We start from the raw sequence: 14,700 nt of genomic DNA on the forward strand, positions 1-14,700 counted from the left end.
AAATAGCTTCCAAATTTTGGTACATATACGGATCTGTAACTTTTTTTTTTTTTTTTTTTGTCTATCAGTTTTTTCTTTTTCACTGCGTCCCTTCTGCATCTCTGTAAGAGTCTGCACAGATAGAGAGGGGCGCTTCCATCCGCCCGTTTATCCATCTGTCTGTCTGTCCGTCCATCTGTTCATCCCTGTGTCTGGACCTGCTGTGTCGGGTGCTTGCTTCCTGTTCCTGTTTCCTGCTTCCTGTCTGTCGGTGGGCGGGGCCATAGTCGTAAGCGTGAGCAGTACGCAGGGCAGGCAGGGACAGTCATTTGGCTATGTACACATTCATGGTCGGTCCATGGCTTCCAACAAACAGCAGCACTATTTCCGAAGGTCTAGTACACACACCTGGGGACAGGAGAGACAGAGAAAAAAATCACTGAAATGCCATTAAAAAACATCAAAGGGCCATAAAAATGTTAAAGTATAGTCTGCCATAAAATGTCATACTCTGTCATAAAAATGTTTGTGAGGTCACAGTGACCACAAAATTCGGATCAGTTTATTCTTGAGTCAAAGTGAACGTTTGTGCCAAATTTGAAGAAATTTTCCTCAAGGCGTTATCTCAGCCATGAGAGTGGGACGGACGCCAGGTCACAGTGACCTGCGACCAACAAAATCTTATCAGCTCATTGCTAAGTCCAAGCAGACGTTTGTGCCAAATCTGAAGAGTTTCCCTCATGACTTTCTTGAGATATTACATCGATGAGAATGGGAGAGATGGACGCACAACGCAAAAACATAATAACTCTGGCCTCGGAAGAATAAAAGTGACTGAACTGTTTTCAAGTAATTTTAGCCATTCATTACACTACTTTCAAATGAACACAGTCAGTCATACACATTTATAAAACAACCTTTTAACGAAACCTTTTTTACATGAAAAACAGCTTTTAAAAAATGCATATATTAACTCCCTCTCTAATACAAAAGTAGATTTTACAAGATTACATTTAAACGCATCACGATAATGTCATAATTTACCTTCACCTGAGACCCATTTTTACTAAAAGAGCTTGAATGAATCATAATGTAATTCAATGCAACTTCTGTCAACAGTTAGTTCCAGCCACTAGCTACTAACAGCTAACAGCAAACAGCTAGCAATAACTAGCTCTCCTCTTGCCGATGTCAACACAGAATTGTTGTTCACAATGTAGCAATATCAGGGAAAACAGAGTGTGTCCTGGTGCTGCGATAGTGAGTTTACTATGTGCTTTCGTCTCTAAGACATTGCTGTGATGATCTTCGTTCGTACCAAACACATTTTTTGTTACTGTCCCTGGGACGCTGTTAGTTTCATGTCCTGCTTTTAAGCCTGCACCAAAATTGATGTGACAGAACAGAAAAACATCGGCTGCTGCCACCGTTGAATGTCATCTTATTTGCTGATAAGCTGAGGCGAATATTGGCCAATAGCGTTTTACAGATATTTTTTGGGGCATTTCTGCCTTTAATTGATAGAACAGCTAAGCATGATGGGGGAGAGAGACAGGGGTAATGACATGCATCAAAGGGCCACAGGCTGGAGTCGAACCTGAGCCGCTGCGGCAACAGCCATGTACATGGGTCGCCTGCTCTATCCATTCAGCCACTGACACCCCCAATAGCAATTTTTGAGCAATAAATCAGTGCATCCCTGGCTAGAGAACATCTATCCAAATAGTCCTGTGTATACTTACAGATCCGTCTGATGCGCTGGCTCCCACTTTGTCCCCTGCTGCATTCCAGCAAACCTCAAAGATTCCCCCCGTCCCTCTGTAACTGTGGACTAAAGCGCCCGTCTGCAGCACAAGAGACAGAAACAGAGGGTGAGGAGACAGATAATAGGTAGGATAAAGGCTGATTCTGTGAAAATAAAAAACATTATTTAATGTGAATTCTTTCTTTTTTGCTATATTTTGGCCAGAACTGAGCACAGTGGTGTACATAAAACAACACAACACACCACAGCAGGAGGCTTAACACTGCAGTAATTGATTTCTTTGGCCACTTGGGGGCAGCAGTCCACTTGTATTTCTGTCCACCTGGTGAATGTGAGCCCAACATTCAAACTGCTAAATCTCCTGTTTAGTGCTGGGCAGGTGGCGCACAGTCAGTTTATTGGAACTTCTCTGTGGAATACTGCTGCAGCTGGAAACAAGGTGGATGACACCTGCAGCAAAAACCTAAACAATGAGCTAAATGATGTTGAGCTATGGTTAATTTAAAAAATATTGATTAAAGAAGCTTGGAAGTATCACATTTGTCACCTGGGGGTTACAAAAAACTCATTCTCGGAACCCATCGGCTGTATTTGGCATCTGACTTCCGGCAGACGGCGATACAGCCTCTGGGGGCAGACCCCCGATTTTTTGGCAGTCTGGTTTGATTTGGGCGGAGGAGGCGAATTTCCGTTTCCAACTTCCGTTTATATATAAGTAAATATGCTGAACCATTGCGATGGATTCAGAGTTTGCAGTGACGTCAATTATGTTAGTTCACCTCGTTAGTTCACCGCACGGAGTGTTTAGCCTGGCAGCAACTGCAGCCGGCTCAAACGTGATTGGTCAATATCACACGGACTACAAACAGCCTACAACTGGAAACCAGGGCTCTTCCGCTCTTTGTTTTTGAGTCAATTACGTCACCTTTACCTATATATACAGTTTAAAAGAAGATCAAATATTGATATGTCCATTTTCCTTAAGGATAAACTTTCACAGGATGTCCTGATTTTATCACGACTATATGTATACAGTAAAAAAATGAAAACCAAGGGAACGGTCCAAGGACACGTTTCTATCACACACTCTGTCATATTCAGTTCGACCCCTGTTGTGCATTATCTGGTTTACACCCATGCAGTGAAGACCTCCTTATTACAGCTTGCAGCTTTAAAATATATTTTTCAGCATGTTTGCCTGGACAGTGTGATGTCACATGCCATGACTGAACAGCCTTCATGAGCTGCAATAACACCTTCAGTAGCTACAGACTAACCTGACCATGGCTTTCAATAGATAGATAAATAGAATAGACAGAAAGAACTTAATTCATCCCTGAAGGGAAGTTCAACTGTCCAGTATCTCATAAAAACCACAACCACACTTCCCCTCATCAACAATAATACAGTGGCATTAAAAGAGACATAAAATAAGAATGAATAAAAAATAAAAGGATATTCAGTTGACAAACACAATGTTCATCACATTCTCTTCCTACCTGTGTATTCCAGATGTGCACACATTTGTCAAAAGAGCCACTGGCCAGATGCCGACCATCAGGGCTGAACGCCACGCTGTAGACTGGCTCCTGGTGTTTAGTCAGCGTATGGATACAGATGCCTCTCTCCACGTCCCAAAGACGAACTGTGGAGTCAAACGATGCACTGTGGAAGTAACAGGCAGGGACAAGCAGGGTTACAGAAATGCTGCTGTGGAATAGGGACAATGTTTCAAAAATGTAGCCTTATCATGCAGACGTGCACAAATAAAACTATTGTGCAAAGTTTAGGTTACTGGGACACGGAAAGACATTTTGCTTCTCTGCTACACTGAAGGCAGAAACTGTCAGGTTGTATGGCATAATGCATTAAAGTTGTATGTCTCAGAAACTCAATACTCTACAACGCTGTTCCGCACGTAATGTTGAGTCAAACATATATGAAAGCTTGAGCTCTGTGGGTGGCAACCTCTTCTGCTGAACACCATTAAAGTGACAGCTGAAAGAATAGCTGCCAAAAAGGAAACTCTTTTCACTGCAGCAAAAGGTCAGGAATATAATCTCTTATTGAAGGCACACTGAGGGCAAGAAAATGACTAACTAATTCAAAGTTAGTTATCATTCTAGCAGTTGTTTTTTTTTTTTTTTTTAAACTTTTACTGGGAAACCAACTAGTGAGCTGACCAAGCAAAGTAAATGATGATAGCATTTGATTACAAAGTACTACAAGCAACACATTTGGTGTGTAAAGCAAGCTAAAAGGCCAGTGTTTAGTAGAGAGAATGTACTTCTTTCCTCCTTCTATTGGCCAACTAACTTGCATACCATTGTTGTTTGTAACGCAGACACTCACCTGGCTAGCATGAGGTTAGCACTGGGATTGTTGGTTCCAGGGCCGGTCGGACTCCATTTGATGGTGTAGATTTCTTTACTGTGGGCTTGCAGATCATGAACACACGAGTCCTGCTTCATACTCCAAATCTGGTAAGAAAAAAAAATCATCCTTCACTTAAATTCATCATTAAATGACAGGCATAGCAAATACAGTTACACAAGTCATTGTACAGTTTGACCACTGTCTGTCATCATCACTGTCTGATTTTCCAGCCATCGTGACCACATCATTACTCCCTTTATGGTAGTAGTAACAGTGATATTAATGACACAAGATGTCCAGTATTTCTCAGGGTTTAGCTCTTGGCTCACCTTCAACGTCATGTCATCTGAGCAGGAGGCTAGCAGGTTCCCTGTGGGATCCCACTTGATTGCATTTACTTCATTCTGAGGAGAGAAAAGAGAGGGATGAAGGAATGTAGACGCACAAACACAGAGACCTTTTTTGTGGTGTAAAGTATATACAGTATGTCATGTCTTTGTGCCATCCAGCTCTCTTCTTGCAATACTATTTACAAATGAAAGTACTGTTTTAATAAAGCTAATGCATAGAATGTAGTTTATGTGAAGCCTAGGTCCAACTGAATGCTTACAAATCCATCCTAACCAGTTGAGACCAAATATCCATATGAACAGTGACAGTAACACTTTTCCAATCTCCTTTAGGTGCTTCGCAAAGATACATTGGCAGTGAGGATACAAATGTGTAACTATATATATATATGTACACACACACACAAACAAAGCACTTACTGTGTGTCCCTGGAATGTTTTAATGGGCCTGTCCTGTCCCAGTTTACAGACATGGATGCACATGTCTGTACTACAGGAGGCGAACGTATTGTTGCTCTGCCAGTCCACGTCTAGTGCTGGAGCTGTGGGAGGTAGAAAGATGGATGTTAGCAAGATCAAACACCAAAGCTGGAACATTTTAAGAGACAAGAAGAGAAGCTTTTGTACCTGAATGGAAGGGAAACTGTTGTTTGGCTTCTCCTGTATGGGCATCCCATATGATTGTTGTCTGGCAGGACACATGTACATGTACAGTTAGGGCTAACAATGACTGCACAGTACATTTGTTTGACTTATTAAAACATTACATGAGAAATAGGGCTGGGAGATATGGCCTGAATAATAATGAAATAACTCAAAGGAACAACTGTTTGTTTCTCTTTACTCTGAAGCAGCTCATTTCGGGCCAAATGTGTAAATGTTTTAGCGAGTAACTTGAAGCTCCCGATCAACAGTTAGATGATAGCAGGTAACAGAAAGTTAACCATAAGGATTTATCAAACAAAGTAACAGCTCTCCAGCATACAAATTAATAATATTTGCAAGATGCACCGGTGCGCCATGGTTGCAAAACTGAAATAAATGGTCAGTTTCTGGAGCCCTGCAGATACAAAAAACATTCCTCGCCTGCTCACACACAATCACCCAGAAGAGATGGATGGGTGGGAAAGTGCATGTCACATAAAGTGTTTGTGTGTCATCTTTCGTGTGAGTGTGTGTGTGTGTGTCTGTGTGAGGGAGAAAGCAACGAGAGCAATCAGGGGAACCAAAACGTCAATGCGAGCCTCATGCCAGTAGCTTTAAAAAAATGATACAAAAATTTATATAAAGAGTTAAGTCAATTTATCTCCCAGCCCTAATGAGAAATCATGCTAAAAGTCATTTAACATATCGACCTGATTCAGAGAATAGATGCTGGTTTACCTTGTCTACTCCTGCGCTCAGGATAAAATTGCCTTTTTTATTCCACTTTAGGGCAAAGATGGGACCTTTGTGTTGGCCAAGTGTGCTGGCTAGGTTCCCTGTGGAGCAAAACACACAGAGGGGGGAGGAAATCTGTAAGTATCAAATTTGTAAATAACAACAAGCCATTAAGGGTCTAAATAACACAAAAAGGGTCATCAGTTGAATGGCAATATGCAAACCTGCCTCTAGGTGGCAGCATTGTTCAAGGATTAACTCAGCCATGTAGCATACAGGCTGCAGTACAGGATAAGCAAAAAAAAAAAAAAAACACACCACAGCACACTCATTATTAGCATTACCACAGCAACACTTGTGTTCACTCTTTCATATTTGCAAATATACTATGTATATAAATACACTTTTATACGTTATTACTCTTGGTATACAATTCTGTCTTAAATCTATGGTCAAAGAACACATGCTAATGTTTAATAATTTTTAAGTCATCTCACCGTCCTTCGTCCATATTCTGGCAAAGCCGTCATAGGAGCCTGTTGCTAACAGTGTGCCCTCACTCTGCCAGAGAGAGAGAGAGAGAGAAGTGTGAGAGTGGCTTAGAGAGTGTGTGTGTTGGACAGATGAGCCTGGCAAGGCCAGTTTGGACACGTTTGCAGGCCCACGTTGTCTTTTGCAGTTTCAGAATTTGCCTCACAGAGTCCAGGCTGAATGAGCGTTAGCTGTAATTCAGCTGAGATCAGAAGGGAGGCCTGTGTTTTTCATCAGCATGGACGCTTTCCAGGAAATTTTTGCCTCTGCCCTTGGCTCAGGTTTACAATCCACTGGCTCAACTAAAGGAAAATTCCACTCTCTGATGATCTTCCACTGTTAGACATCATTAACAGTTATGTTCACAGCGCTCTGGGAGTTCTTCTGTGATGAGACATTTGTTGCAATTTGCCTTTATGGTGTATATAGGACTGTACATGTACATTCAGTACAAAGTATGTGTTGTTGTTTTTGCTTTCTATGCATGGTTATTAAGAGTTCAAACATTTAAAATAATAAGCAGTAGCAACCTGAGTCCAAGTATTTTTCTGTAGATTGGAAACCAAAAAAAAAGGGGAATATAAATATATTTTTTAAAAAGTTTGGCTGTCAAATAGCATGATATCGTATGAAACAGCACTCTCACATATGCGACAAATATTTATACCATTCCTACAGCTTTGACCTGTTCCCATATTTGAAATGAATGCACCCATGCAGGGTGACTCACATGTTACATGAACGTGTTAGCGCGCTTACATTCCAGTCTAGCGAGGTGACGTCTTTGTTGCTGGGGACGTCCTGCCCTCCCTCTCTTATGCAGTGTCTCAGGACCAATTGTGTAGAGCTGCTTGTACTGTTTTCACTCAGGTTCCAGATACGAGCTGTTGAATCACCAGACCTGAGACAGACAAATACATTTCAATATTAATCACGTTTCAATAGAAAACAAGTTCCTCTTATGCATCGTTTGTCAGCAGTTTTTCTCTGGATTTTATCAAAAACAGCTGAAGCTGTAGCAGTATTGTATTCTTCATCATTAGATTTGATTTGAACTGTTGTTTCATGTAACTTTGCCATATTCACTGATCACACTGTGGCCATCAAACAGCAGCTGGTCAAAGGTCAAAATCATTGTCACAGTATCAGTGAGAAATCTTATATCAATTTATATCACATTACGGCAAACGTGTGCAACATAACATTTAAAAAACTCAAACTAATGTTGTTACGCAGTACTTTGGGGACACATTTAAATGTGTGCAAAACTTTCAGTAACTCCTTTCTTTAGTTTTTAATTACAATTCGGTTGACATCATTAATTTAGACAACTGAAATGTATTTAACACGTGATCATACTATCACAACAACATGGCACTCAAAGTTGTATGAGTGTTGTATCAATGGTGTATATAAATAAAGTTTATTATTATTATTAAGTTATCATGTAACACTAGAATTACCGCCTTGCCGTTGAATGCCTCTGCAAACCAATCAAGTTGCACTTACAGTTTACACCCATCTGACTATAAAGCAAAGAATCTTTGTCTGTCTGTCTGTCTGTATGTATGTATAGGTCACCTTTACATATCTCAAGAACGGTTCATCCAGTCACTTCAGATTTGGTGGGTGTATTGCTGGGGAAGTGCGACAATATTATTAAATTTGAATAAACAAAAACATGTTTTATGAGGTCACAGTGGCCTTGACCTTTGACCACCAATTTCTGTTCATTCTTGAGTCCAAGTGGATGTTTGTGCCAAATTTGTGGAATCCTCCTCAAGGCCTTCTTGAGATATCATGTTCATAAAAATCAGACAGATGCAAGGTCACAGACTACTTGACCTTTAACCACTAAATTCTATTCAGTTAATTGTTTAGTCCAAGTGAATGTTTGTGCCAAATTTGAAGAAATTCCCTCAATGTGTTTTTGACATATTGTGTTCACGAGAATGCGACAGATGCAACATCACAGTGACCTTGACCTTTGACCTATGACATCCAAAATCTGATCAGTTCGTTGGTGGATATTTGTGTCAAATTTGAAAAAATTCCCTCAAGGCCACCTTGGGGTATCGGGTTAGAGAGAATGGGACAGACAGATGGACAACCCAAAAATATCATGCCTCCGACCATGGCTATCGCCCGCACAGAGGCTAAAAACCAAATGCTTGCTGGTTCCAGCTTCTAGAATGCGAGGATATGAACTAAGGGTATGGGCCATAGTTTGGAAAAAACAAGAAATAAATGGACCCCTCCGTGGTTTAGGGTTTAAGATGCTGACTTGGTTGTAGTCCAGCTGGGGTCCATTGCCCAGTATCTCGACCTTGTTTCATATCACCTCTCTACTGGCACTGCCTAATAAAGGCATACGATGGTAAAGAATCGAGACACACACACACAAGCATAGAACAAGGGTTTAGGATAAGTGTCACAAGAGAAGGTATGAAACACCAACCCCGATGCCAGAAGATCACTGACTGGGTTCCAGGCACAGATGAAGACCTCTGACTCGTGGCCCCGCAGGACCATGGCCTTGTTCTGAGGTATCTCCACATCTCCATCCACCTCCATCAGGTCTGCGTGGTTGTCTAAGCACAGAGTTTGAGGGGTGAAACACAGCCAGGCAAGAGGTCACGTTAACAACAGGAATTCATAGAAAATACATTATCAACTTTTTTGGAAGGTCTTTGCCATTCTTTACCACTGTAAGTAAGTGTGAATGATCAACTCTCACAGTGTTCTGTAAAGTAATATTTCATTAATAAAGAATTACACTTCTTGGATTTTTTTGTGAAACTACTATTCCCAGGGTCAAAACATTTTGTCCTCCTTAATAAACATACTGTTCACATAGCTTAAAAATTGCAGGTAGCTAACCATTGTCATCGGACGTCCTTTTCTATTGGTATATTACTCACTAGCTAAGGCATGGGCTCCGTTCTCCTCCCCGTTGGCAGTATTCTCTCCATTCTTGGTGTTGCCAGCGATGCTGCCTCCAGTGGCCGATGTCGGTGCTGAAGCAGCAGCCTGCTGCTGGGCCATTTTGTCTCGGTAGGCCTGCTGCCTCGTCTGAACCACGTCTGGCATCACAGCATCAATCAGGGACAGGGATTCAATGGGCCGCCCATCGAATAACGTGCCGTCCTACGCAGTGGGAGAAATAATCTGTTAGAGAGGGAGAGGGAGAGGGAGAGGAGAGGAGAGGAGAGGAGAGGAGAGGAGAGGAGAGGAGAGTTTCTATTATGTTGTACATGTCCCACCTCATTGATGCTGACTTCAGCCTCGACGTACTGCAGGCCCTTCTGGATGATGCTGATGAGGGCAGCAGGGGGAACCAGAGCACCATTGATATTGGACTGGCTGATGTGACTCTCTATACCAAAAGTAAACGCTGAGTGGGAGAACCCTGGAGAGGAGGAGAGAGGGAGAAAGAGGGCAGGAGAGGAGAAGATATTTTTCACATTGGACAGCAACAGCATAATGCTCTGTATATCACAGGAAATAATATTTCCCTCATGATTTATTGAAGAACTACATTTTGTGTTTTGTCGACTGCCATGGAGCCATCTTATTCCTGCTACTATTCTTTACTTTCAATTTCTTGAGCATTTCTCAGAGAATGCTTGTATTACAACCTCTATTCAACAAAGAGGATTTACATGTTGGACTTAAAAGACCAATTTTGCAACAGCAGCGCCAGCTGAGCGCAGACCCCTCCATCTATGAAAAATGCACACATGAAAACATGGCTGGGCTTGTAATCTCTCACAGTTTCCTGATTGCTTTTTGCTCCACTTTCATGCTTCAATAAAAGATGGAACAATACAACTGTGAAAGGATTTTTGATTTACAAGAGCCATCTGTGCCTTACAAACTATATGATGTAATAAATATGATATGTAGCATAGGATGGGAAGTTTCAGACGCTTTCATTCACACACACATATGACAGTGGAGCAGTGCCAGCTGAACTGAGCCTTCTGGCAGCTCCTCCACGGTGATATGGGGGTTTTGGTTTACATAGCTCACCACAGAGGGATAAAGGTTATTGTCACATCTACAGATCCACACACAAAGGACAGGAAGCCTGGGAGTCTACTGGCCAATGAAGTATTATTTAGAGACTCATTTTAATTATCAAGTTTTTTTGTCAGGGTGAAAAGCACCACCATTTATCCAACTGATCTTGAGTTCTTTCTCAATGTGCAATGTGCAATGTGTCCCTACAGCCCCTTTAACATGGCGTCTTTAAGGCGGGAATTTCATGCCATTATTCTGCCTCACCATTATTTATAAAAGGTATAATCATAGTATGGAGGGACACAGTTGACTCAGCTTTAAGCCAGCATCAGAGGTAGTAACAGTGCCAAAACCAAGTCAGTAGAAATGGGACAGGCAGCAGGATGGGATCATGGGTGGCACAGGTGCAATGATTTCACAACGTTATGTATGAAAAGATTTAAAAGGCAGCCGACAGCAGTTAGCAGCTCACTCGAAGAAGAAGAACAGCAGCCAAAAATATTCGCATATTGAGAAAATAATGAGGTCCAGGAGTCATTACCCTCCGACCAGAGGATGAGATGAGCTGCCATATAACAGGACAGTAAATGATTGTTATTACCATGTTATGCTGTTGACATGGTATCCCATCATGCCTCTTTCACTTTCACAATGTTGGCATGCTGTCTAAAATCATATACTGGATACTTTGTTCTGTGTAAAATGCAAAGGCGGCATAAAGAAGGGACTTTGCAGCAGCCCAATAGCACGATCTCTGTGTAAAAAGGGCTGAAGTCACTACTTTGCATGGCAGCAGCATGTATGTGTGTGTGGGTGAAAGCCACTCTTCATACAGCCTTTAGCACTGTTTCTCATGGTAGCACTGCTACATAAACACAGCCTGTTTACCACCTATGACTGATTAAGTAGTTATAACCCCCTCACTTTATCCCACTCTATGGTTCATTCTGAAAGTACACTGACACACACACACTGACAGAGGATGTGTTTATCCATCTGTATGGTGTCATTTTCCATCAATAACTTCTCTTTACTAAGATGTGCCTTTCATACAATACGCTGGCCCATACTAGATGCTGCGTTATGTATACACAGTAACCAAGTTGACTCAGTAAACTAAAATGCAGCTTAAAGGGGCCTGCTGGATATATCTTCATTACAAGCAATAACAGAGATGGCTATTCCCCTCAATAGGCATGGCCTGCACAATATACATACACATTCATACACAAAACCAGTGAGGTAGAAGTGTGGACTTGTATATAAAAGATGGGGGACATGACGGTCCATGGTGGCTGGCTGCAGTGTAGGTCATGAACCCCACCCCCTTCATGTAAGCATATTGGACATGGGCCAAACTGAAAACTCAAAGTACATCTCAAGTTACTTTTTTTCACAAAGATGATTTCAGTTGTTTAGTTAACTCTTATCACACAATGTTCAAGTGTTTATTTTTCTGATAAGTTTGGTTTTAATCGGTTATTTGGTGCTGTAAAGGGGAATCTGATGTCAGGATTGACAGCTCTGTGTATCAACAGTGTGATCATGATCACTGTGGCTGCTTGAGACTGATCGGACAGGTGTATGGGCAGGAGCTCCACGCTGCAGAAATTGCAACTACGTAGACTCTGGTGCCAAACAATGTCACCAGCACAAGATGGCAACGGTCGTCTCCAGAATATTTTGGCTTCAATTATGAACAGTGGGGGTAAGTGGAGACACGTCCATCTTTACATACAGCCTATACTTTGGACCTTCAGTCATTTAAATTCATTTGCAACTGTTTCCATATCAAACCAAAACTAAATTTAGAAATAATGAAAAACAAAACAACATGACATTAGATGTAAAAATCAGACTGGTAGGAAAGCAAACTCATAAACTACGCACAAATAAAAGTTGGTTAATAAGAAATATGTTATGACATTTTAAGGTAACAAAAAAAAAAAAAAGCTTGATAAATATAGTAAGAATTTGAGAAGATACCTGACTCCTGTAGGTATCTGTAGACCAGGAAGTTGACCTCATCACTGCTAATGCTCATCTTTACTCCTGTTACACCATGAGGTCAGCACGCACACACCTAGCCTGGAAAACAGAGAGAGATTCATCAGAGAAGGGAAACACTCACCATTAACACTACTGCTCAATGCACAGTGACTGCATCTTCATAAAGACAATTTAAGTGTGACTTGATCTGTTTCTTTTTATCATCAAAGCATCAGATTCAAATGAGGACTTTAAAAATCCTTTAATTAAATGTCTACCAAAATAAAAGCTTATGTCACTGCTAAAATGATTGTGGAAATGTGATATATTGTTGACCTACTACATGCCAAAGTTAGGTCTAATTTAAGTGTTACCAAGTAGGTAGGCTGTCCTACTAAAATATGTGTAATTATAAGAATGTAACAGATCTATCTCATCTGTTTTTTTATTTCTGTATCTTTGGGTGAAATGTCACCCATAAGGCCCTGTGTAAGCCAATCAAATACATGCAAGCACACACTGTAATGTCAATGCCTTATATCTATCATTATCTCACAATTCATACAACAAAAGATAAAGCCCTGGCTATAATTTTTGCATATTGAGATCCAATCACAATGCAGACAGAATCGAGATAACAAGAATGTGTTTTAATGCAAGGTGGAAATGCAAAGGTGCTGAGATCAGTTATCATTATCCAGATACAGATCAGATGTTAGTAATGGGTGGAAGGTTGAGGTTGAGGTTGAGATCCTGGTTGACTATTCAGACCCATCTGGCATCAGGCCCATCTATGACACAACCTTCAAACATCAAGTTTCTCAACAGGTTTCATCTAGCCTGGAGAACATTTCCCACCAGTGTTGTAACACTACTGAATTTTCCAGTTCAGCGTGGATCAAATGAACAGAAACGGTGACTTAAGTACGACTCTTCACAGCCTTGACAGCTTAAGGCTGTTAAATTACAATCAGGAACATTCTGTTGTTGAAAGGCCTATGTTGGGTGACTTATGACAGCTTGAGGTTATCTGGTGTATTTCCTCATAGTGGCGACTGTCTTGACTGGAACTACAACATTTTGATGAACTCTCCTCTCTATTCCCATGTTACCTAAAAGCTTGCTATGTGTATGCTGGTATGCAAAGCAGCTACTTCTCACGAGGAACAGTATGTACGGATTGAAGATTTTCTTCAGCTGTGCTTCTTCAGCATTAACAAATATTCTTTCTCACTCTGAAAGATCTGGTCTGTAGGATTTAGTGGCCAACTTTAACTTCTCCCATGTGCTAAGCATGAATTTGCATTTTCCTGTGATAGCAAAGGCATGGCCCGTACTTGTCAAGCCCTTTTTACGCAGAGATCACGCCAAAGGGCTGCTACAAAGTCCCTTCTTTATGCCGCCTTTGCATTTTTACACAAAAACAAACATCTGCGACATCTCATGTGATGCATCGTGAAAGCAAAAGAGGCTTAATAGGCGTGACACAAAGGCTGTGCAATTAATCGTCTGGTGATTGTGATTACGATTTTGAGGTCAAACGATTTAAAATGAATGAAATCGAGGGTAAACGATTTTTGATCAGGACGCCTAGAGATGTTATTTTGTCTTCTACGGAAGCCGCGCGTGCGCAATACTGCCCCTACCCTCCTCTCCTCTATTCACTCCACGAGCCAGTCAAGTAGGTGAACTGCAGCCCTATGTGACACGTAACACAACAGCATTAGCCTCTAGTGTGACTTATAACATAGGCATCGGCAGTTCTTAATAAACAACAGCAATGGCATAACATGTCAATAACAATCATTTAGTGTCTGTTAAATATGGCTGCTGATCTTGTCCTCTGCTAAGAGAGTAAGGAGCTCCTAGACCTCATTGTTGTCTCAATTTTGGGATATTTTTGGCCACTGTTCTTCTTTGAGTTAGCCGCCAACTGCTATCAGCTCCTTTTTAAATTTCCCGCAGTGGGACGCACACATAACACGTCAAAACGTTACACCCGTGGTGCCCATGAATACCTCCACTGTTAATACTGTTAACCGGCACTGTTAATACCTCCATTCCCAGCTCAGAGGCAAGGATACTCTGTCCCCCCATTCCACTATTGTACCGTTTATACAGAACTGCAAGGCAGGAAGGTGGCATAAAAGCATGATATTCAAGCTCTGAACAAACTCTGCCTCTCATTGGCTTACCCTGACATTCTTACCCTAACCAATCTCACTTATCTTGCCTAACCCTCACCAGCCAAACCAGCAAAGGCAACAAGTACTAACTAATCACATGGAGAGTTAGGCAGGTCACATC

The 14,700-nt window shown here is 41.4% G+C and overlaps 1 protein-coding gene across 1 annotated transcript in view; it reads right to left on the reverse strand.

Moving 5' to 3' along the window:
* Nucleotides 1-297: 297 nt before the first annotated feature.
* The window catches only part of tbl1xr1a (TBL1X/Y related 1a), a 62,309-nt gene continuing 47,906 nt past the window's right edge, over nt 298-14,700 (reverse strand). Inside the window, exons 3-16 of the mRNA XM_033621413.2 lie at nt 12,391-12,492; nt 9,645-9,790; nt 9,303-9,528; nt 8,840-8,972; nt 7,141-7,282; nt 6,348-6,411; nt 5,854-5,951; nt 5,098-5,158; nt 4,891-5,012; nt 4,450-4,524; nt 4,097-4,224; nt 3,244-3,409; nt 1,722-1,823; nt 298-387 (exon numbers count right to left, since the gene is read on the reverse strand). Coding sequence (XP_033477304.1) covers nt 361-387; nt 1,722-1,823; nt 3,244-3,409; nt 4,097-4,224; nt 4,450-4,524; nt 4,891-5,012; nt 5,098-5,158; nt 5,854-5,951; nt 6,348-6,411; nt 7,141-7,282; nt 8,840-8,972; nt 9,303-9,528; nt 9,645-9,790; nt 12,391-12,448 — 1,548 coding nt within the window. The 5' untranslated portion in view covers nt 12,449-12,492 and the 3' untranslated portion in view covers nt 298-360. The remainder of the gene's footprint in view (nt 388-1,721; nt 1,824-3,243; nt 3,410-4,096; nt 4,225-4,449; nt 4,525-4,890; nt 5,013-5,097; nt 5,159-5,853; nt 5,952-6,347; nt 6,412-7,140; nt 7,283-8,839; nt 8,973-9,302; nt 9,529-9,644; nt 9,791-12,390; nt 12,493-14,700) is intronic.

This window comes from Epinephelus lanceolatus, chromosome 6 (assembly GCF_041903045.1).
Source record: "Epinephelus lanceolatus isolate andai-2023 chromosome 6, ASM4190304v1, whole genome shotgun sequence".
In the NCBI taxonomy this organism is placed as follows: domain Eukaryota; kingdom Metazoa; phylum Chordata; class Actinopteri; order Perciformes; family Serranidae; genus Epinephelus; species Epinephelus lanceolatus.